The sequence below is a fragment of the Pimephales promelas genome, chromosome 11 (genome assembly GCF_988280905.1).
Source record: "Pimephales promelas chromosome 11, fPimPro1.hap1.1, whole genome shotgun sequence".
NCBI lineage: Eukaryota > Metazoa > Chordata > Actinopteri > Cypriniformes > Leuciscidae > Pimephales > Pimephales promelas.
Genome location: NC_142779.1, coordinates 21,257,310 through 21,279,345, shown reverse-complemented (window position 1 = coordinate 21,279,345; position 22,036 = coordinate 21,257,310). Strand labels below are relative to the sequence as shown.

Below are 22,036 nucleotides of genomic sequence, written 5' to 3'. Positions count from 1 at the left end.
GTTGTCTTATTAATTCAAGTACACTGATATACCCAGAAGTACTTTTTACAAGTTTACAGTGTAGTGTGTGATCAACAAAGGGAGTTGTTTGTTCTTACACCTTAATAACAAAAAAATCTCTTGCGGATATGGGTGTGCGAGACGGTATTTGAAAAAAAAAAGTTAAAATAAAATAATAATAATATTTGCTCATGCTCAAGTTGTTCCAAAACGTTGAATTTCTTCTTCTGAACACAAAAGAACATATTTTAAAGAATATATCATGGCTAACTATGTAGTTCTGGGGCACCATTGACTTCCATAATATGGGGGCCCATCAACCGTTTGGTCTCAAACATTCTTCCAACTATTCAGCAGAACAAAGACATTTATACAGGTTTGAAACAATATGAGGGCGACTAAATGGTGACAGAATTTTCATTTTACGGTGAACTATCCCTTTAACAGAAACTTTAATCTGCGTGCTCGTCACCTCCCGCTCGCACTGTTGGGTATGTGGAGGCTGAACAAAATACTGTGTTGTATTTGATTTGTCCTCGGATGAAGGGATTTACGGTCCCACTTATTTCGGCTCGTAAATAGCTGATCTGAGGTCAGCTCTTGTGGATTGTTTCGAGCGTTTGTCATGTTGCTGTGCAGACTGAAGCGCGCGCAAGGTGGAGGTGGAGTTTCGACTCGGTTTCTACGGCGACCTGCCGCTTGTAAATAGCGTGTTTTCTTCTCCATGCGAACTCAAACAGTTTGTTGTTGTACGCGGACACACGGCTACATCTGTCGTCAGATTCACTCAACACAAAACTTATTCGCTTATGTGACACATTTCGATCTCAGGAAGTTGCGCTTTGTGTACGTTTTTTTTTTAATCGTGAAGCAAATATTTGTGACATTGAAAGGTAAGCTCTCTCGCTCTCTCTCACTCTCTCTCTCGAAAAATATAAGATGTGTATTGTAGTTTTAATGGAGTTTAATTCTTCTTGGTAACCAGAACTGATCTTGACCACAATCATGTTACATAACAGTAAGACTTCAGTTACTCAAAATTCATATTGTCATATAAACTTTCAAGAAATTCAGAAATAAAATTCAGTGACCAGCTGATGTTTGCCTAAAAAAATAGTCAAGTCATCTTTATAGTGCTTTTTACAATACAGATTGTATCAAAGCTTCACAGTGATAACATTGAAATAAATACAAGAAATTTGTTTCTAGAATAAAATAAAGGCAGATCAAGAATATTGTTGAATAATTAAATGTCGTGTGGGGAATTAAGTTTGGTGTCTCTTCCTCCTAGGGGCCCACAAAAATTAAGTGATACTTAATATAAAGGCAAGGGGTCCAGAACACTATTTTGGTAACACTTTATTTTAAAATGGCCTTGTTGTGACAAATTACATGTACTATAGTTGTACTTCTTTTTGTAATTACACATTGTAACGGGGACACCTTCAAAATATTACCTCATTTTTTAACTATATCCTTATATCGGTCATTTACAAGCCTCATATGTGGCTCCAGGGTTTTTTATTTATTATTTTTTTTATTTTCACATTTAGATCAACATCAAGGTGAAACAGTATCTTAAGTGTGTTCTGCTGGTGTCACAGAGATGGAGAAGTATGAGAAGATCAGCAAGATTGGTGAAGGCTCGTACGGCGTCGTGTTCAAATGCAGGAATAAAGACACCGGACAGATCGTCGCCATCAAGAAGTTTGTAGAATCTGAGGATGATCCCATCATTAAGAAAATAGCGCTCAGAGAAATCCGCATGCTGAAGGTAAATGCTCAGTCTGACCCTGCGGGAATAATCCCAGTTTAAACCAGCCTAAGTGGTTTGCTGGTTTTAGCTGGTTTAAGATGGTTCCCCAGCCTGGGCATACTGGGCTCTTAGGATGGCCAGGTATTAAATGCCCCTTTAAAATTAGCCAAAAGACAGTAAGACCAGCAAATCTGTTTAGGCTGGTTTAAGATCACCATTTGTATGTAGACTTGAAGAATAGTTAGTATTTTTGTCTCATTAGTCAGCATGTGGCAGTAGGATGTTTCAATAATCAGTGTCTGGAGCTCTTGTGTGATTTGCAAACTCTTTCCTTTGAGCTGAGAGCAAAGCCGTGGCCCTTTGAAGATCTGACATGTCAGCCAACACTGGCTTACCAATTATTTTCACTCTGTTATGCATGAAGGCATGGATGGATGACTATTCTTGTTGTTCCCTTTCCCTCCCTAGAGGGTATTTTTTATTATTTGTTCAGTCATGATAGCAGGCAGTTATACTGTACCACAGATTTTGGTCCATTTATTTGACTTTGGGCTGTAGAAATGTGTGTGTGTGTGTTGGTGTGTGTATATATATATATATATATATATATATGTATGTATATAATTTTGTCTCTAAACGTAGTGCCAGTTTATTCTAAGTTCATACGTAAGTTAATGTATGTATGTTTAATGCAGCTGGGGTGGATGGTGACCTAAAGCTTTTTTATATTTTTAGTTTACATTTTAGTTTTAGTTGGTCATTTATATACTTATGTCATTTTTTTTATTTTTTAAATAATTCTATTTAGCTTTATTTTTACTTCAATTTTAGTTTCAGTAAAAGTAGTAAAACTATAATTTATAAAATAAAGTTTATTACTAAATAAAAATGTTTATATTATATTTGTTATGTTAGCCTCATTTCAATTACCAAACAAGATTTTAATCTTGTTCAACCTTAAAATAGTTTAGTTTAGTTAACAATAACTACACTGATATGGCGTGTTTTTGTCATTTTGGGCATTTTAAATCCATTAAATCCATCTAATGAGACTTTTTTAACTTCTAACACACAGTTCACCCAAAAATGAAAATTTTGTCAGATTTTTTTTCCAAACCTGTATGAGTTTCCTCCTGCTCAACACAAAAGAAGATATCTTAAACATTGCTGGTAACCAGACAGTTGAGGGTAGCCACTGACTTAGTTGGAAAGAAAAGAAAAACTAGCCTATCAATGGATGTTGTTTGGTTTGGTTGCCAACATGGTTTAAAATATCTTCTTTTGTATTGAGCCGAAAAAGGAAACTCATAAAGGTTTGGAACAACATGAGGGTGATTGCCGTACATGATGACAATTTTTGTTTTGAACCTATCACTGTCTATGCGAACTCTTCTTTACAGACTATTATGTTCTTTCTTTCATTTCTTTTCATTTTTTCATTTCTCTCTATGTCTAATGCTGGAGAACATAATCATCATGTTTTACACCAACTTGTGTCACTTATTTTTAAAGCAAGGGGGCAGACTAAATGCTAAGATGTTTGGAATTAGATAAGAAACATTTTCACTAGCGGTCTTAGACTTTTTTGGATATATTTCCACACATATAAATCCTAATTTACATTGTGTGTCTAGCAACTGAAACATCCAAACCTGGTGAATCTGATTGAGGTGTTCAGAAGAAAGAGAAAACTGCACTTGGTGTTTGAGTACTGCGACCACACTGTCCTAAATGAGCTGGACAGATACCCACGAGGGTGAGAACACACACACACACACACACACATGCAGACACACCTATAAAACAGCTCTGTTTTTCTCACACTAACAGACATATTGTTTTTGTTGCCATGACACCCTGCATGTCTTTAGTGGAATGTTTACAGCAGGATGCATTTGCCCTCTGTGGTGGTGCATTTAACTAAGACGCTTTTAAACATTTAACAACATTTAACTCTTTCTGCCGTCCTCTTGATTTACGAGTCAAGAATCAACAAAGCTTACACAAAAAGATCACTTATACATGCACATAGACAATGAACCTATAGGGTTAGTGTGGAGTTCAGTAGGAGGGTTGAGATAGACAGAAGGGGCCGAGAAGAATTAATAGTTAAAGGGATAGTTAGCCCCAAAGTTAAAATTGTGTCATTAATTACTCACCCTCATGTCGTTCCAAACACATGTTCAAAACACAAATGAAGATCTTTTTGATGAAATCTGAGAGCTTTCTGTCCCTCCTTTGACAGCTACACAACTGACACTTTGACGCTGCAAAAAGTTCATAAAGAGATCGTAAAACTAATCAATATGAATTGAGCGGTTTAGTCCAATTTGAGCTTCCCCAAGGACCAATGAGGTTCATTCTCGTGTTACGCAGCTCGTTTGAGCTTCCTCAAGGACCAATGAGGTTCATTCTCGTGTTACGCAGCTCGTTTGAGCTTCCTCAAGAACCAATGAGGTTCATTCTTGTGTTACGCAGCTCGTTTGAGCTTCCTCAAGAACCAATGAGGTTCATTCTCGTGTTACGCAGCTCGTTTGAGCTTCCTCAAGAACCAATGAGGTTCATTCTTGTGTTACGCAGCTCGTTTGAGCTTCCTCAAGAACCAATGAGGTTCATTCTCGTGTTACGCAGCTCGTTTGAGCTTCCTCAAGAACCAATGAGGTTCATTCTCGTGTTACACAGCTCGTTTGAGCTTCCTCAAGAACCAATGAGGTTCATTCTTGTGTTACGCAGCTCGTTTGAGCTTCCTCAAGAACCAATGAGGTTCATTCTCGTGTTACACAGCTCGTTTGAGCTTCCTCAAGAACCAATGAGAATATATAAGAACCAATGAGGTATGTTCTCGCTCGTTTGGTTGAGCTACTGTTTTATGTTTGCTGATCAAAGTTTATATGTGAAAATGTCACATTTCACATTTTTCACATGCTCTCTCTGTGTGAATTTTTTTTAAGTAGAAAATGAGTTTTTTGTTCCTGTAACTGTATTGTGATGCTTTTGTGTGTGTGTGTGTGTGTGTGTGTGTGTGTGTGTGTGTGTGTGTGTGTGTGTGTGTGTGTGTGTGTGTGTGTGTGTGTGTGTGTGTGTGTGTGTGTGTGTGTGTGTGTGTGTGTGTGTGTCCACTCAAGTGTTCCAGAGCACATGGTTAAAAGCATCATCTGGCAAACACTTCAGGCTGTGAACTTCTGCCACAAACAAAACGTAAGAATTTCAAACTTGTTGCTACTCTCTCCTACTCTTACCTTGTCAACAGTATTACTAATAATAGTTATAACAATAGTTATATTATATAATATAATATAAAGGCAGCTGCATTTATACTGTGTAAGAAAGTGTCACAAGGTTTAATACAGTTAAACATTTAAAAGCTAATTATTTAACTAAGTTATTACAATATTATCTGGAAAATATTTACTTTATATGAAGTATTTAAATTTTGTAGATGTTAATAAACATTTTCTTTAATAAAATTAATCAATAAGTCAATATGTTTACTGACATTTACAAATGATTAGAAATTGTATTGAATGAAAATTATACATTTTGTTCATTTAAATATGAAATTACAAGTGAAATAAATGGTTTTTTGTTTTTGTTTTGTTTTTAAATGCAATACTATCAACATAATGTAACATAATAATACAACATAACAACAATGTAAAAATCTGGATGCGGCATCTATGGAATTGTATCTTCCACTTGTTTTAGTAGACCCCTAACATCAAATGCCTTGAGCTGTATATTTGTTTCATGGTGCGTTCAAGCCATGTCGTAATTACTGTTATTCGCGTGGTAGTAGAAGTTATAATTTCAGCATGTATATTAGTAATATTCTGAGAGATATGACGTGTACACGTGGCTGCTGTGCTGTACCACCTGACAACTGCAGATTTAAGGTGTGTTCAACTTAAAGCAGCGTTGTTTTACCATTTTATTTATAACCAATTAGTGCCTGCAACCCCTTCAGTCGTTAATTATTTAGGATACAGCACTTGCCTCGTGTACTTTATTGCTTTTATAAAACAGTTACCACACAATAAAAATATTAATAAAAAAAAAATGTATTAGTGCCACTTTCATAAAGTAAAATCACTAAAAACCTTCCTTCCGCTAGAAAAAAATAGTAACTGACTAACATGAACCGCATGAACATGACATGAACAGGAACCGCAGTGATGTGCAGTGAAGAACCGTTGGGTGAAGCGGTCATAGTCGTGTTTTATCATGAATAAAGCACATCTATTGACCAGTCAGAATCAAGGATTCGAACTAACCGTTTTATAAACGGTTATTACAACATGGCGTTAACGAGGTATAATAATATCAATTACCAGAAGAGGTGGGATCCAGATCCAGTCACTCCAGAATTGCACCTATTTAAGTGGTTCCACCAATTAGTCTTAAAACATCTGATCTAAAAACAGTATTAACCTGTTAAGCCCTGCCCCCTGATATGAAAAAAAAACAAAAAAGGCTAAAAATAGTATCCCCTAAAACAAACAGGTATAACTTTTCAACCGTAAGACCCACATACATGATTCTGGTATCGTTGGATAGATCAGAACCTAAGGGATATAAATACATTGTAAGTAAAAGTCTATCTTTTATTATTGAAGAATAATATCAGATGGAAAACAGCATAAATAAAATATGTATTTCTCACCTAAAGAAACACCACATTTTATAGGGAAAATCCCCTAGGTATAATGCTGTTCAAAGCCTAAAAACTGTAGAAAACAAAAAAATAATATCTCAACATCATCTGCTCAAAGTTTGAGGTCATAAGAGTCTAGTATAGCAGAGTTATACATGATATATTAGAGGCATATCTAGGCGAACTCTCCAAATTTTTGGAGCTCATTTGGGCACAATTTGGCACAATCTGTGCCATTTGAAATTTCTCAGGTACCAAACTGTAAAACTCGTTTGATTTCACTTACATGTCACTATAGCTATTTATTCCATCTAAAAACAAAAGTTTTGGCTTTGTTTTGAAAAATCAACCAGACCTCATTATAGTTTCCCATGCAAAAAAGACATACGAAAGGAATAAAGTTTGACTCCAAATGGAGCAGATTTATTCAAAACAAACTGAAAACAACAAAACTCAGTATAAATAAACTGGTGAAAAAAAAGACACACACAAAAAAAAAAAAACACTAGCAATAGCTAGATCTGTTCTCCTAATACCACTAATGGCTGTCATGCCACTCCTGGAAACAGTTTTTCTTTGAGGTAAGGCACAGAGGGACCTGACACTTCCGGCAATAAATGGGGGTTTTTACTCTTTGGATGCCAGCCTCCTGGCATCTCCTGCAGTACCGCCGTGCTTGTGTGGCATCACCCCCATAATACATAGGCATGCAGGTGGGCTGTGGTGGTGGTGGTGGAGGAGGTGGAGCTGCTGAGGCCTCAGCAAAGCTCAACATTTCTGCAGCCAACCTCTCTCTGAAGGTTTTCTGTGTGAGAGGCTTCGTGAGTGTGGGCTCGTTCCTCATCTTGAACAACTCCTTGTGCAGAAGGAAACTGTTCACCACAGCGATGTCAATAAAATGGTAAAAGAAAGTCTTGTACCACTTCATTGTCTTGTGGTGCACAGTGTAATAGCCTATCAAGGCATCAGATACATCAACACCACCCATGTTCTTGTTGTAGTCCACCACAGCGTCTGGAATAGGGATGTACTTGATTTTCCACACACCAGCCTCTTTCACCTTCCTCTTGACAGTGTGTCCACTAAAAGCCTCATGGATAGTGGAGCACATGGTCACCTCCCGGGTATCCATCCACTTCACAAAGAGAAGTTTGCCATCTCTTATCCAGCGCATATCTCCCCGGGCAGCCTTTTTGTGGAGGTCGTTTTGTGTGATGTGTGGAAACCCAATACGATTTTGCCTGATGGTCCCACAACAACCAATGTGTTTCGTGTACAAGTCCAGAAACAGGGCAGGGCTAGTATAAAAATTATCTACGAACAAATTATAGCCCCCACCAAGCAGTGGAAATGGCAAAAGGTCCATGACTGAACTGTAGCTGAGACCATGGCCTGTGGTGTCCACACTCTTGCCGGCATACACAAAAAAATTCCATGTGTACGCAGTTGCTGCATCAGCCAGAACAAAGAGTTTGTAACCCCACTTTGTTGGTTTGTCCTTCATATACTGTTTCATGCTGCTGCGGGCCTTGGACGCGACCATCCTCTCGTCGATGCAAATGTTTTTATTCGGGTGGAAGTTTGCTTGGCAGGCAGTCACCATCTCAGTGTAGAGAGGCTTGATCTTGAAAAGCCTGTCGTACTGATCCGTGCTCCTCTTCCGCTCATTCTCCTCGTCTTCTTCTGGGTTACTCAAATGCAGGGACCACAAGATGGCTTCGAAGCGGTCCCGTGACATCTTTTCACCTGGGAAGTGGAAGTTGTATGGCCACGCCTTCCGCCAGTAGTCAGATCTGAGATGCACCTGAACGAGGCCTGTATAAAGTATGATGGCCATGAAAATGTAAAATTCCGGTGCTGTCAGTGCTTTCCACACAAACTTCATGCCAGCCTGTAGTCGCTTCGCAGCATTGAAATTTGTATTGTCAATTATTGTCCTGACCACAGATGCACTAAAAAAAAGCTGGAACAGTGTGAGGGGAGACCATGATGCTGTTGTATCAAAGGTGGGTCCTGGGGTCCTGGCTGGCATGAATCTGGGTGGGTCAGGTTTGTTGTCCTTCTCCTCTCTGTTGTGCCACGGCTGCTCTTGGTCTCTTGAAGTGGCAGTGGCAGACCTACTCCGACCACGCTTAGGTCTTGCTGACTTCTGTAGTGCTTTCCCCTTTCTTTTTGGACGGCTTTCTTGAGGCACATCAGAATCAGATGAGGTGGGGGATGTGCTTGATGGCTGTGGTTGAGGTGTTGATGGCCTTGCCTGTAACTGTGGTGCAGAAGCTCGTCGGGGGGTGGTGCGGCGTGGCTGGGGCAGAGGTGTTGATGGCCTTGGCTGGGGGGGGTGGGCTGGTGCAGAGGTAACAGAAGATGAAGGCCCCTCATAATCTTCATCATCACTGTGAAACAAAGGAGAAAGAAAAACTATAAAGATATATTCACACTGACACTGTATTTGAACAGAAATGATTCACTGTTACAGAAAACTGTAGTAACATAACCCACTGACTAACTGAAATGCCTAGAAATGTTTATAGAAGTTTAGAGAAATAACCCACAGTAACTGTAAACACTAGTACATTTTGTTTTTACTGGGAAAGTAAACAAACAATCCAGTTTGAGTGTGTGGTAAACATGTTTGGACTTAGAAAGTAAGCAAACAAACAATCCACTTTGAGTGTGTAGTAAACATCTTTGAACAAAGAAAGTAAGCAAAAAAGCCAGTTTGAGTTTGTGTATTCAGACGCTTTGTCCATATTTTTCACAATCTATGATCCATTCATTGTACGGAAGCTAGAAAGCTAACTAGAAAAACGGGCATTTTACACAAATAACAGTGAAACAGCTCCGTACTTTGATACCAACACAATAAATAAATTATAACAAAACGTATTTCACATACCTTTCCGTTGATGGAAGTTTATAATCTGGGTCACCGTCGTCCGAAATGCCCTCTGCAACAAACAGATCTTCATCCTCAGATGACGAGTCAATAGCACTCACCGCAGCTTCTTCATCCGCCTGAATCATTGCCAGTGCTTCGGCGGCCGACATCTTCTTCTCCCATTTTCTCTGTGCCATTATTTCTCCGAGAAACGAAAAGGAATGGCTCAATAGACAATATTATAATCCACGAGTGCAATCAGTGAATTCAGGTGTGCGATCAGCTGCGCGCTACTACTATTTATCCGCAGAGGGATCCTTTGTATTGGCTGTGCGCGCTGCGTCATGAAGGCAAACGTCCTACGCGCATCCATATCTCGGCAACCGATTGGTCAATTTGGATGATTGACACCTCTTTCTTATCGTCAGAACCAATAGAATCGATGGCATTTCGCAAAATCCGCGCAAACAACACCACTAGCCAACCAGGAGCCGATACGCGCATTGCGTAAGACTAGCACGTTTCACCCCACTCCTTATGCGCAGTCTGTTTCCAAAGCAGGAATTAGTTGCAGACTGTCCGGAATCATCTCAAAGTGACACAGAGGCATCGGAGTAATCGCAAACACAGTTGATATGGCATTGTACACATTTTTTATCTCAAGACAGCAATCGAAGACACAATTCATAGTGGTAAATGTGTAAATAAAAGTTTTTTTTCTGTTGTTCACTGACTGTTTACTTCGTGAGTTTTTGTCGTACAGTGATGTGAGTTAGACTGTTGGATTCTGTGGAGCCTCCTGAATCATTTGAGAGGTCGTTTGTCTTCATAGATCAACATTAGAGAGATTAGGAGTGCTGTGATTACTGGCATTGGCGTGTTTCAGACAGACAGTGTGTTTTACAATAAAATTACTCAATTGCTTCGTGTTTGATGTGTGTTTTGTTTTGGCGAAAATGGATAGCATCATTTTTTAGCGGAGTTCTGTCTGATTACGGGGATATGCGGCATAGTTAGGTTGCGCTCACACTCTTTGAAGTGAAAGGACATAAAAGGCGCTAAGCCCCGTTGCCCCCGGTACCGGGGGCGGCCGTTATTAAGAGGTTAAGACAGTGGTTCTGGGCACCACTCTACACATTTTATATGTCTTCTTTATTTACCAATATATTAAGTTGGGTATCATCAGCTTGTTAGAAAAGATCTCCACAAACTGAAGTGACTGTGTCAGATAAGGGAGACATTCAAAATGTGCTGAGCGGTGGATCCCCAGGATCAGAGTTGAGGGCCACTGTTCTAAGAGACTCTCAGATTGATTTAAAAATGTGTGTTTTAGTGTATCCACAGAGACGTGAAACCTGAAAATATTCTCATCACCAAGCATCAGGTCATCAAACTTTGCGACTTTGGCTTCGCTAGGATCCTCAGTACGTGCAGTCCATACACTTAAACCACACACACTCTGCACCTTCACCGTTTCATTAATCTAATGGCTCACTCTTTTTTTCAGCGGGTCCATGTGATTATTACACGGATTATGTAGCGACGCGGTGGTACAGAGCTCCAGAACTGTTAGTGGGAGACACACAGTACGGCCCGCCAGTAGACGTCTGGGCAGTGGGGTGCGTGTTTGCAGAGCTGCTCTCTGGCGCCCCCTTATGGCCGGGCAAATCTGATGTAGATCAGCTGTATCTGATTAGGAAAACTCTGGGTAAGAGACAGACATGTGACTCTAGCTGATTATATCATGTGTGAATAGATGCATTACATGAATACCTTTTTTTTTTTTCGTGTTGTTGTGTTCACAGGCGAGTTGATTCCTCGACACCAGCAGGTGTTCAGCACTAACCAGTTCTTTAGCGGAGTTTGTGTCCCGGAACCACAGGAAACGGTAAGATGATTTTTAACTTTTCATTCAGCATAAGTTCATTTCTATAGTTCTAGAAAGTAAACACACTCTATATATGTCTTATGCACAGGAGCCTCTTGAACTAAGGTATCCAAATCTGTCGTACCAGGCACTGAGTCTGATGAAGGTGAGTTAAACACCCACACACACACGCACACCATTCATTCAGAAATCTACTGCGCACTCAGAATCTGAACCTTTCTGTCTGTCTTAGGGTTGTCTGCAGATGGATCCGGCTGAAAGGTTGTCCTGTGAGCAGTTACTGGAACAGCCATACTTTGACAGTTTGAGAGAGGAGAATGAGAGTGTGACACGTGAACTGGACCGAAAGCGGCGCGTACGCCAGCCACGGAAACACCTGCCTCCTGGGGTCTGTTGCAACACTCACACCTAGGGCTAGGCTGTTTGACCCTTTAGTGTGCATTGATAGTTCAAGCTGTTGAATTTATATATAGGGTACAAAAGGAACTAAAGGCGCCTTCGATTTTATTTTCCTCTACACAAAAACTTCCAAAACATCTATTTTTTAAGATGCACATGGAAATGGCTGATCCTTGACGTGAACGCGGGCAGCAGCGCAAAGTTGATTCTGTGCTAATTTGATTTAAAATTTGATGGGTTTTTTTTACATTTTGTAGATTTAAGTAGCAAATGAGAAAAGCAAAAATATATATAGATTTTGAGACAAAGGTCTTCTTAATGATTTTCAGTTTTGTTCAAGCTAATTAAAGGAACTGGTTTTAGGAAGGGAAGAATATGTAAAAGAATGATATTTGGGGTCAAAGGCGCCCCTGCTGTTGGGGCGAAACAAAAGGCACAATAATTGACATAATAAACAGCTTTTGTTGATATGCCATGGTTAGATTCAGATGGTAAATATCATACATTAAGTTGAGTGTGCACCTTAGAGATAGTCACCATATTTATAATGAAACCATATTTAAAAAAATACTGTAAATCTCTATAAAATTATTATGAGATCTCCATCAATTATTTTGTAATTTTTTAAATAATTTAAAATATACTTTTATATTAACATATGAATGACATATTTATATTTATAGTATATTTATTGAACAGAAATTAATTATTTTATTTATTAAAATAAACAGAATATAGTTTTATATATAGTAACTTTGTTAAAGTGATTGTTTTGAACAAGTATTAACTTAGACATTATTAAAATGTATTTTAGCTGAAGTATTTATAAAAATAATGTGTGACTAATAATAAAACAAAATGTTTCTTGAGCAGCAAAAATCAGTAGGGACATGTGACACTAAAGACTGGAGTAATGATGCTGAAAATTCAGCTTTACTATCACAGGAATAAATTACATTTTATAATGTATCATCAAAATAATATCTGTTATCTTAAAGCTGAAGTCCACAGTTTTTCCTCTCTGTCGCCATCTCTGTTCGAAATCTGTAATTGCAGTCATTCGGAATTATCAACTTTACACGAGTTGAATTTTGACACGGCATGGCACAGCACGGATAAACCGATGTTTGAGGAGAGTGTGCAGCTGTCAGTCACCGCGCCGGTGTGGATACTGTCATTCAGAATCTCAGATTATTCTTTTTAAAAGTATGACCAATATAATAATTTTCACCTAAAAATGTCATCTGAACTAGTAAGAAACATCCACTTTTGTTCTGGTTCTGACATTGCAGTAAATGGTGCTGATTAAATCTAACAATCGCTTATGAGTTATCATATCACGCAAAACCGAGCAAATTATACTTTGTTCTCAAATTGTTAATGTTAACAACATCAGCATTGCGTGACTACATTTAATGCCCTTCCGATATTATCCTTGTTTTCACATGGGTCCGGTTGCAGTCTCTTTTTTCTGTAGCCACTTCGAAGTCTGAATGAAGTCTTTTGCATTTTACAGCGGGTGAATTTGTTGCCACTGGTGATTGTCACTTGAACCTTTCTGGATCCGCCATCAAATTGATAAATTTAATTATATCAAGTGCTGTGAGAAAAGTCTATAAATCTTCACCTCCAACATCCTCACACGCAATATAGCCTATTAGCCGAGACTCCTTTATGTGTACAGATGTGACGTAATGACGCAAAGACTTGCTCGAATCTCCCGCGGAAATCCACCAACACCACTGGAATTAAAAACATTATTACAAACTTACCGCTTTGAATCGAGCTAAGGCAAGCGTTTCGTTTTGAACACTGGCTGGTTGTTTTTAATCCAAAAAAAACTACAGACTTCAGCTTTAAATTGTAATTATATTAAAAAAAATATTTGATCAAATAAATTTGCCTCTCACACTCATAGAAATCCCTCATTTATTTTAACATTTCAAATCCCTGTTTTCTGTTTGTGTAGTATCTGCCTCAGTTGGCCAGCAGTACTGTCTTCCCAGCCGTGGAGAACAGAAAATACAACAACAACCTGCGCAAATTCAACTGTCATCTGCCCAACATATGATGGACGCCGACTCATCAGGAACCCGAGAACAGAGCGTCCACCTCCCAGCTGGTGTGTAAGATAGACAAAGGGCTCTGCTCTGCCTGTAGAACAATGATGTCACACTGCCAAAGCAAACACTCACAGAAGCATTTCTGTAATATGAAAAATGACAGCATTAGCTGTAAAGCAAGCATTCAAATTGGATCTTGTGCTGTGCTTGATATTTTGATTAGAAACTGACATCAGTGCTATAGAAGAGTTTGCTCTGTGGGACAGACTTTTTTAGATTATTAGATACAGATATTTTTCTCCATTATAAACGCTAATGATGCTTCATGTATGTATGCATGAAGTGTGTATATATGACAATAATTTGTAAAAACGTAACCAGGCACAAAACAGAATCTGCAGACTTTTCTGTGGAGAAAGACTTTGAAACTCTGCAGAATGCATTTTTTTTTTCCGTAAAAAGTGTAAAACGGAATTGTGATTTGCTTAAAGCAAATTAGCCAAAATATTTAAGAAATGAACACAAGGGTTTGAGGATGTGTAGAACTTGTAGAGAAATCTGTGGCTCTTTCCCTGTTAATTAATTACCCAATTGTGGACTTAATGATCTTTATCGTTGCCTTTACGACTGGTGCTAATAATTGAGCCACTGTCTCGCACCAAATGCCAAATTTGAGAGACATGAGCAAACGTGTGTTTTTTGCGTTGAGATGTATAGATGTAAAATTAAATTGTTTTTGTTTGTTTTCAGACTAAATCATTAAAGATCTTTCCGCAACATATATTTGTTTCTATAGCTTCTTTATAAGAAACAAAGCAAGAAATGTGTGAAGAAAAAAACTACAGCTGAAAATGTATAGTTAACAGCAACATAAGCCCTGGGTGGTCTGACTAAACACTTCTGATTCGGAAGCCGGTGTTGTTGATTTGCAGCTCTCTGGATCCGTCTCTGGGATTCTCAGTTGCTTGAATACGGTTGCCAGAGGAGTCATGGACATCATCCAGAGGGGTTTTCTGGCCTGGTCACGAGGCTGTGAGAGTTGTGGTGTTCCAATTGTGCTCTGAGAGGCGATGTGATTGGTTAAGCGAGATCCAGTTCTATGGCGAGTCTGGGAAGTGCGGTCTGGAGTCTGTCCACAGTCTGAGCTTTATCTTTTACACCAGGGAGATCACTGAGAAATAGCAACTCCAGGTTCCTGATACACACAAGCACACAATCTGAGATAACGGTTGTTACTCAAACCAATGTGTTGTTCAGGGCGTTTTCACACCTTTTGCTTTGTTCCGAAACAGGGACTTAATGCGTTGCATTTTCTTCTTGGTTTGGTTCGCTTTCACAAGCCAACATTTGAAACATAGCAAAATGTGTTCATGCGAATCACATGTGAGTAAAACTGTCCACTTATTGGTCAGAGTTCACCTGTTTACGTTCCTCTGCGTCATCCATCAAGATGGACTGACAAGTTCGCTCCACGGGCTTATTGTGGCTTTATCTGTAGCTGTCGTGACACATGCAAACCCCTGTACGAATGTAGCCTTAAATTCCAGCTTAAATTATATATATATATATATATATATAAAACCAATAGTGCAGTTAGAATGGGAATCAAGGCTTCGTCAGGACAGCATTGTTGGATCATTGTAGCATCGTTTAGGTGATCTCGGAGCGATTGTTTTGGTGTGAATCCAAGCGTGATTGCCGTGTTCATACAGTATATGCCTAAACGAACCAAACTAAGGGAGAAAACCCACCAGGTTCAGAAACAAACGCTCCAAGCGAGGTGTGAAAACGCCCAAGACTAAGTAGATTGTTGAAACTTTAGGCAACATTGGTCTCTGTTCAACTGAGGCTCACGATGCTTCTGGGAAACGCATTCCTGGCTGATAAATCTTCGGATATTTGGTAATTTGAGATCAACCTCATCCAATCACTGTCCTCATTTGGCATAAAATGTAATATCTACATGAGTAACATGGTGCTAAATTGAAAATGAAAAGATGCTGTTGTCATACCTGAGTTGATGAAGAGCGATGAGTCCTATATCTGTCACATTACCACAGGAAACTACCGTCATGTTCTTCACACTGTCCTGCAGTGTCTTTATTTGACTCAAACGCTCCAGACAGGCGTCTTCTATATAAATACACTTATTTAACCGGATTTCCTCCAAGTGCTCGAGACCCTCTAAACACAAATACAAAGGCGACCTTTATTGATTACAGTAGGTGTAATGTATAATGTAGTGTACTGTATAGTCAAACTAGATGTGTCAAAAAAAAAGAGAGAGAACCGCACTGTATCTGACAGTGTAAAACACCCTTTGGCTTTACGTCACTTTTTCCCACAACTGAACCTCTCATCCTCACCTGTGACACACAGACAGTGTCTCATCCTCACCTGTGACACTCAAACGGTGTCTCAGTGTCTCATCTCACACACACACATAGCGTCCTCACAAACTTTCCCTCTCTGGGGTCTAATTTAATAAATAATGCAAGATTGTTTTGCTGGAGCAAATGGAGTAAGAGATCTTGGCCGTCTCCATTCACTAATGATTTCATTAAATTTGCACAGGTAATTTACAGTACAGTAACAATGCTAAAGGTTAAAAGATAATTTTCCTACATAAAGGCACCTGGATGAGGTCAGTGAGAAGGGTGTTTATGTGCGTCTAATCGATCATTCGGCACTGCAGAATTCACTTACCCAGGTGATCAAAACCACGATACATGATGCAGGACTCTGTGGCATCAATAGCTTCGATCCTGTACCGGCCCAGCGGCCCAGTCGGGAGTCCGTTGTAGTCGTGTTGCCAGCGGTCGAAGCCACGGAAGCGAACTTTTGCACCACACCTCAGGAGCCACTCGGCAGCAGCTCGATCTGGACCCACTGCTTTAATACGCTCATAATCAACTCTATATTGATCAAAGAACACAACAATTACTGAATAATGGGTAACACTTTACAATAAGGTTCATTAGTTAACATTAGATACTGTATTAACAAACAGGAACTAATAATGAGTAATACATTTGTTACTATATTTGTTCATCTTTGTTAATGTTAGCTAATAAAAATACAGCTGTTCATTGTTTGTTCCTGTTAGTTCACGGTGCATTAACTAGTGTTAACAAGATTTAAATAAAATACTAGTAAATGTTGAAATGAACCAATAAATGCTGTATATGTGTAGTTCATATTATTGCCACTCAGTGTGCAAAAACTTGGTGACAAAGTTATGGCTAAGAAACCCACCACAGTTGCCGAACTGTGGAAGAGACTAGAAGAAGAGTGCAGAATTTTGACTTCTGTAAGTATCACATTTTAGTTGTAATGCTTTCTTATGTGCTGCAATGGTTATTGTTCTCTAATTTTGACTGCTGTGTTTTCCACAAAATAAAAGTTTTTGTTTAAGTACCTTGGTTATTTTGTAAAAAATGCTAGTAGAACTGTGGTATACCCACAGCGAATATTTCTTCAAATTTCAAGCAATAAAGCTTAACAATATTTCTGAAAATAAAGTCTTTCACATCCACTGGCCAGCCAAAATTTTTAAAAGTAAACTGCTATATGCTATTACTTTAAAGTTACAAGTTTAGACTCTAAATAAGAGCTGTTGTTGTGAATTACCACATTTAAATGAGTCTCTGTAGAGATTCCTCACTCTAAGGAATAGTCAATCTAGACATAAGTCCCTATGGCTATTTTGTTTCTTATAACAGGCCTCAGGTGCTTTACAGTCTGCTGTGGGTTTGAGAACGGAAATAAAATATGACATCAGAGAACTAAACTAGTTACATAATTGTTGTCTTGGAAAAAATGTTTAAAAAAAATTACTTGTTGAAAACAGCATTGAGCCACCCCCAGAACTCTCGACTGCCCCCTGGCGGCTGCTTGCGTGCGGATAAAACCATCCGCGCTGACCGGGTCAACAATCTCATGTCTTCTATGACTAAAAAAAAGAGAGAGAACACGTCAAAGCATGAAGAGGCACGGTTCAAAAACACTTTCTAATAAAATATCGAGAAGAATAATCTGTGTGCGTAGATGGTCATGGTCATGTCATTGAATCTAACGTTAGACGTTAGAGGACATATTCATTTATCTAAATGCAGATCCAAGAGAATCTGTTCTAATCTCATTTAGAACCGTGACAAAAAGAAAGGGTGGTAAACTTACAAAACTGGCCGTGTGGTTCGGCCCGGGTAGTGCTGAATCTGATCTGTGTATATGTGCGTAGTATCTGTTATTTACATCCCGTGTCCTCCTCTCCATGCGCGCCGTGCGCGTTGATCGTTCAACCATTTACGTCATCCCGTCCCGCGCTCACATTGGTCAGTGAGTGTGCGACCTCTGCGTCAGGGGCGGGGCCACGAAGGACAAGCTTTTCAGCACCGGAGCGAAGAGATTCCTAAAACCACCAGACTGGGTCAAAGACGAACACTATGACCACACGGCCATGACAAGTCTATTAAGGGAAGTAAAAACTTTCTTTGTGGAATAATGAAACGAACTTTCTGTACCGGATATGTGCGCGCGCGTTTACTTTCACAGGGATCAAAGTCTGCAACGTGCAGAGCTGCACACCACAGCGGGTGAGAATAACAACTTATCTTCTACAGTAGACATAAAAGAACAGTTCAGAGTATTAACAGTGACAGAAAATGGTCTGACTGTAACTGTCACACCATGAATCCTTTTAAGGTATGTCGGCTGTAGTATGACTGTACTGTAGTATGCATGTATGAATGTGTGTATCCATTGTGACTGCACAGTAATACTGTAACGAGGGTACATTCAATGACACTTCAGTTAACAGTGCACCGATATTATAAAATGGGATGATTCAGTGTAATCATTTACCGTTACTTATCCTCTTGTCGTTCCAAACTTGTATGACCTACTTTCTTATGCGGATCGAAGACGAAAGAAAATATTTTGAGAAGTGTTGGTAACCAAACAGTTTGGTTACCATTGGATTTCATTCTATGGAGGGTAAAAAAACCCGAACATTATTCAAAATATCATTATTTATGTTCCACAGAAGAAGAAAAGTCAAACATGTTTGGAATTATATGAGGGTGAGTAACTGTTAACAATTTTATTTATTTTATTTTGGGGGGGATTATGCCTTTAAAGTCACCGCTGATACCAATAAACCAATAATTATTTTGTCTTTTGGCCGATAACTGGCAAATGGACAAATGTAAAAGAAGAAAGACAAATCTATACCGTTTTTAATAAATAAGTCAAACACTATGCTACAAGTGAAATTTGGCATCAGAGCTTTATGTGATTTTCTACAGATTACATTTTAACAGTGATATTAAACTATGTGTGTTAGTGAACATCAACTTTAAGTGTGTGTTTTCTATGATGACAAAAAGTAAAAATAGATGAAATGTGCATGCACAATTAAATTTCCATTCTCGGCTGATAATATACCATTATATTGTGTAGCTCATTCGATGTGGCTGTTATTGGTGGAGGGATTGTTGGACTGGCCTCTGCCAGAGAGATGATCCTCAGGCACCCAAACCTCACCTTCACCCTACTGGAGAAAGAGAAAGAGCTTGGTGAGTGTGCATTGGTTCATCTAGATGCTTATTCATATATTCATCCTGATTTCATTTTAATTTCTTTGGTGTCTCCCCTCCAGCTGTCCATCAGACAGGTCATAACAGTGGTGTGATCCACAGTGGGATTTACTACACTCCGGGCTCTCTGAAGGCTCAGCTTTGTGTTCGTGGAGCCAAGCTGACATATCAGTACTGTCAGAAGAAAGGTGTCCCTTATAAGAGATGTGGCAAGGTGAGAATGAGCACAGGCCTCTTAACACAACACAGATACCAAATCCTGGTCCTGACAAAGAGATTTGTCTCTATAGTATCTCGTGTGTATGTGTGTGACCGCAGCTTATCGTAGCAGTGGAGAAAGAGGAGATTCCACGTCTGAAAGCTCTATATGAGCGAGGTCAGAAGAACAATGTACGGGATCTCCAGCTGATTGACGCCAAAGCCATTCGAGAGAGAGAGCCGTACTGCAGGGTGAGTGACACCTGTTTGTTTGTTAATGAAAGATCAGGTACATTTTTTCCACTCGTGTATCATTCATTGGTTTGATCACATTTTTTTGTTGTTGTTGGTGGTGGATTTGAATATATAGTTGAAACAATCTCAAAAAATATTTCTTATAAAAAAATTGACAAAAAACAAAAATTCACAAATTTTTTTTTTCTTTTTTTTTTTTACAATTTCCCATTCATTTCCTATGGGGGTCATTTTTGACCAAAGACCACAAGTGTGACTATTTTTTTTAAGACCACTTAGCATGCTCAGATCATGACCTCAATTTTTGTGTGTTCACATACATAATGCCATAAAAGTCACCAAGTTTCGTAACAGTCCGATGAAGCTGTGATTTTTAAAATTTCGAAACTTAAAGTCCCCGTGAAATCAAAATTGAACCTATTTACTTTGTTAGCGCATATTACTAGTCTTGTGGTGAACAATTAATCCGTGCAAGTAAAAATATATTTAAAAAATGTTTTACCTTGGTAATCTTTAATCAAAATCTGAAAAGTTACTTCCGGTCTGAAACGGTTTCTTTTTCTGATGACGTAGGTTTCACAGCTTGGGTGGGGAAACGCTTAACCACTCCCCTCAAACCGTTAGTTTGCTATGAGCGAGAGATGGAGAGGAGGAGCGCTAGAGTAAAACCCTGCCCTCTGTTCAATATTCCGTTTCACTTGGAAATACGTCACAGCACTGGAGAAAAATCGGTTGCAACTTCCGGTTCACGGGGACTTTAAAATTAAAAAATTTTCGGTCAGAAATGACCAAAGAGCACCTGAGGGTTAAAATAACTGTTATCTATTTAAATATATTTTAAAATGTAATTTATTCCTGTGTTGGCAAAGCTACATTTTTAGCAGTCTTCAGTATCACATGATCCTGATTTAATGCCCAAGAAGTATTTCTTATTATTATCAATGTTGAAAACAGCTGTGCTGCTTAGGATATTTTTGGAAACATTTTTGATACATTTTGATAAATTTTTTCAGGATTCCCTGATGAATAGAAAGTTTAAAAGAACAGCGTTTAGACATGTAGAGACCATCCGAATCTTTCATCATACGCAACAAATCACTGTTTGTTTTGTTTATATATAACATTTTTGTTAAATAGATAATGCTACAATAACAGACTGTAGTGTGACTTCCAGTAATCAGAATTTCTGTTAATCCAAAATAAAAAGGACAAATGGTTCACAGATTATTTCATAAAATGAAGCATAATTTCAGTTGCTCACTGGTGCACCCCTCGAGGAAGTTGTGTTGTGATTTCAGCCAACCAATGCCATTTTTGTGTGCAATATGCATCAAACTGTCAGAGAACGGACTGTACATGAAATAAATCATTCCTTTGTTTATACATAGGGCATCATGGCATTGGACTCTCCATACACGGGGATCGTTGACTGGCAGTTAGTAGCTCTGACCTATGGCAAAGACTTCCAGGAGGCAGGTGGGACTGTGCTGACAGACTTTGAGGCCTCAGACATCACGGTTGCAGCAGAGAGCCCAGCTGGGAGCGCTGAAGGTGAGTCACGTGACCTGTTCGATGTCCCAGACCTCTTTCTTTTCTTTAATATAACTATTCATCGCTTTATGTGTGTTTAGGGCTGAAATATCCCATCACCATCAAAAGCTCACAGGTGAGAAACTGAAATGTATCAGTCATGTTTTTATGATTTCAGGTCGGAAACGTATCTCTTGGGATTGTGTATGTCTGAGTGTGGCTGTGTTTGTGTGCAGGGGAAGGAGGTGAGGTGTCGGTTTGTGTTGACATGTGGAGGCCTTTACTCTGACCGTTTGTCTGAGATGTCTGGCTGTAGTTCAGAGCCCCGTATCGTTCCCTTCAGAGGAGATTACCTGGTGCTCAAGCCAGAGAAAAACTACCTGGTCAGGGGCAACATCTACCCTGTGAGTAGAAACACACACGCACTTAATCCACAGATATATGAGCGTGTCTTTTAAGGTCTCTGTTTGTGTGCCGAGGTGCCGAACCCACGCTTCCCATTTCTTGGAGTCCATTTCACTCCTCGAATGGATGGTAGTGTCTGGCTGGGCCCAAATGCGGTGTTGGCTTTTAAACGAGAGGGGTATAAACTCTATGACTTCGACACACAAGACTTCATTAATGCGCTCTCCTACAGGTACATACTAATACACATTGGCTGCATATACACTACTGTTCAAATGTTTGTCAGTTTGTTTTTTTTTTTTTTAAATAAATGAATGAAATGCTCTATTTCAGCATGGATGCATTAAATTGATCAAAAGTGACGGTAGATGCCCTAATGTTACAAAATAGTTATATTTCATGCTGTTCTTTTGAAC

At 39.1% G+C, this 22,036-nt stretch overlaps 3 protein-coding genes across 5 annotated transcripts in view; 2 read left to right on the top strand and 1 right to left on the bottom strand.

Moving 5' to 3' along the window:
* Positions 1-479: 479 nt before the first annotated feature.
* Positions 480-14,416, top strand: cdkl1 (cyclin dependent kinase like 1 (CDC2 related kinase)). 2 transcript variants are annotated; one of them, XM_039656255.2, is made up of 10 exons: positions 480-893; positions 1,605-1,774; positions 3,391-3,512; positions 4,882-4,954; positions 10,619-10,709; positions 10,793-10,993; positions 11,091-11,173; positions 11,262-11,318; positions 11,406-11,561; positions 13,542-14,416. In XM_039656255.2, exons 1-10 carry the CDS (start codon positions 725-727, stop codon positions 13,641-13,643), a joined length of 1,224 nt encoding a protein of 407 aa, XP_039512189.2. In that variant the 5' UTR covers positions 480-724; the 3' UTR covers positions 13,644-14,416. The 2 variants fall into 2 exon arrangements, with proteins under 2 accessions (XP_039512189.2, XP_039512188.1); XM_039656254.2 differs by having other exon boundaries at positions 1,554-1,774.
* Positions 13,485-17,953, bottom strand: dmac2l (distal membrane arm assembly component 2 like). Its single transcript, XM_039656257.2, has 5 exons — positions 17,815-17,953; positions 17,473-17,587; positions 16,342-16,550; positions 15,648-15,819; positions 13,485-14,830 (listed from the first exon to the last, which is right to left on the bottom strand). The coding sequence occupies exons 2-5, from the start codon at positions 17,574-17,576 to the stop codon at positions 14,716-14,718; spliced, it is 600 nt and encodes a 199-aa protein (XP_039512191.2). The 5' UTR covers positions 17,577-17,587; positions 17,815-17,953; the 3' UTR covers positions 13,485-14,715.
* A 49-nt stretch (positions 17,954-18,002) lies between these two features.
* sos2 (son of sevenless homolog 2 (Drosophila)) overlaps positions 18,003-22,036 on the top strand; it is a 29,840-nt gene continuing 25,806 nt past the window's right edge. Inside the window, exons 1-8 of one of the 2 annotated variants that reach the window (XM_039656252.2) lie at positions 18,003-18,230; positions 19,096-19,211; positions 19,295-19,446; positions 19,551-19,682; positions 21,074-21,236; positions 21,317-21,351; positions 21,452-21,619; positions 21,695-21,852. In XM_039656252.2, the coding sequence (XP_039512186.1) occupies positions 18,139-18,230; positions 19,096-19,211; positions 19,295-19,446; positions 19,551-19,682; positions 21,074-21,236; positions 21,317-21,351; positions 21,452-21,619; positions 21,695-21,852 (1,016 nt within the window). In that variant the 5' untranslated portion in view covers positions 18,003-18,138. The remainder of the gene's footprint in view (positions 18,231-19,095; positions 19,212-19,294; positions 19,447-19,550; positions 19,683-21,073; positions 21,237-21,316; positions 21,352-21,451; positions 21,620-21,694; positions 21,853-22,036) is intronic. The other variant, XM_089117176.1, reaches the window with a different exon arrangement.

Coding starts and splice junctions, on each gene's coding strand:
- dmac2l (XM_039656257.2), bottom strand. CDS start 17,576: ATGAGATTGTTGACCCGGTCAGCGCGGATGGTTTTATCCGCACGCAAG. Junction 16,551..17,472: donor CTCAATGCTGTTTTCAACAA/GTAATTTTTTTT, acceptor TGATCAATATAG/AGTTGATTATGAGCGTATTA. Junction 15,820..16,341: donor TCGTGGTTTTGATCACCTGG/GTAAGTGAATTC, acceptor ATTTGTGTTTAG/AGGGTCTCGAGCACTTGGAG.
- cdkl1 (XM_039656255.2), top strand. CDS start 725: ATGCGAACTCAAACAGTTTGTTGTTGTACGCGGACACACGGCTACATC. Junction 3,513..4,881: donor CTGGACAGATACCCACGAGG/GTGAGAACACAC, acceptor TGTCCACTCAAG/TGTTCCAGAGCACATGGTTA. Junction 11,562..13,541: donor GGAAACACCTGCCTCCTGGG/GTCTGTTGCAAC, acceptor CTGTTTGTGTAG/TATCTGCCTCAGTTGGCCAG.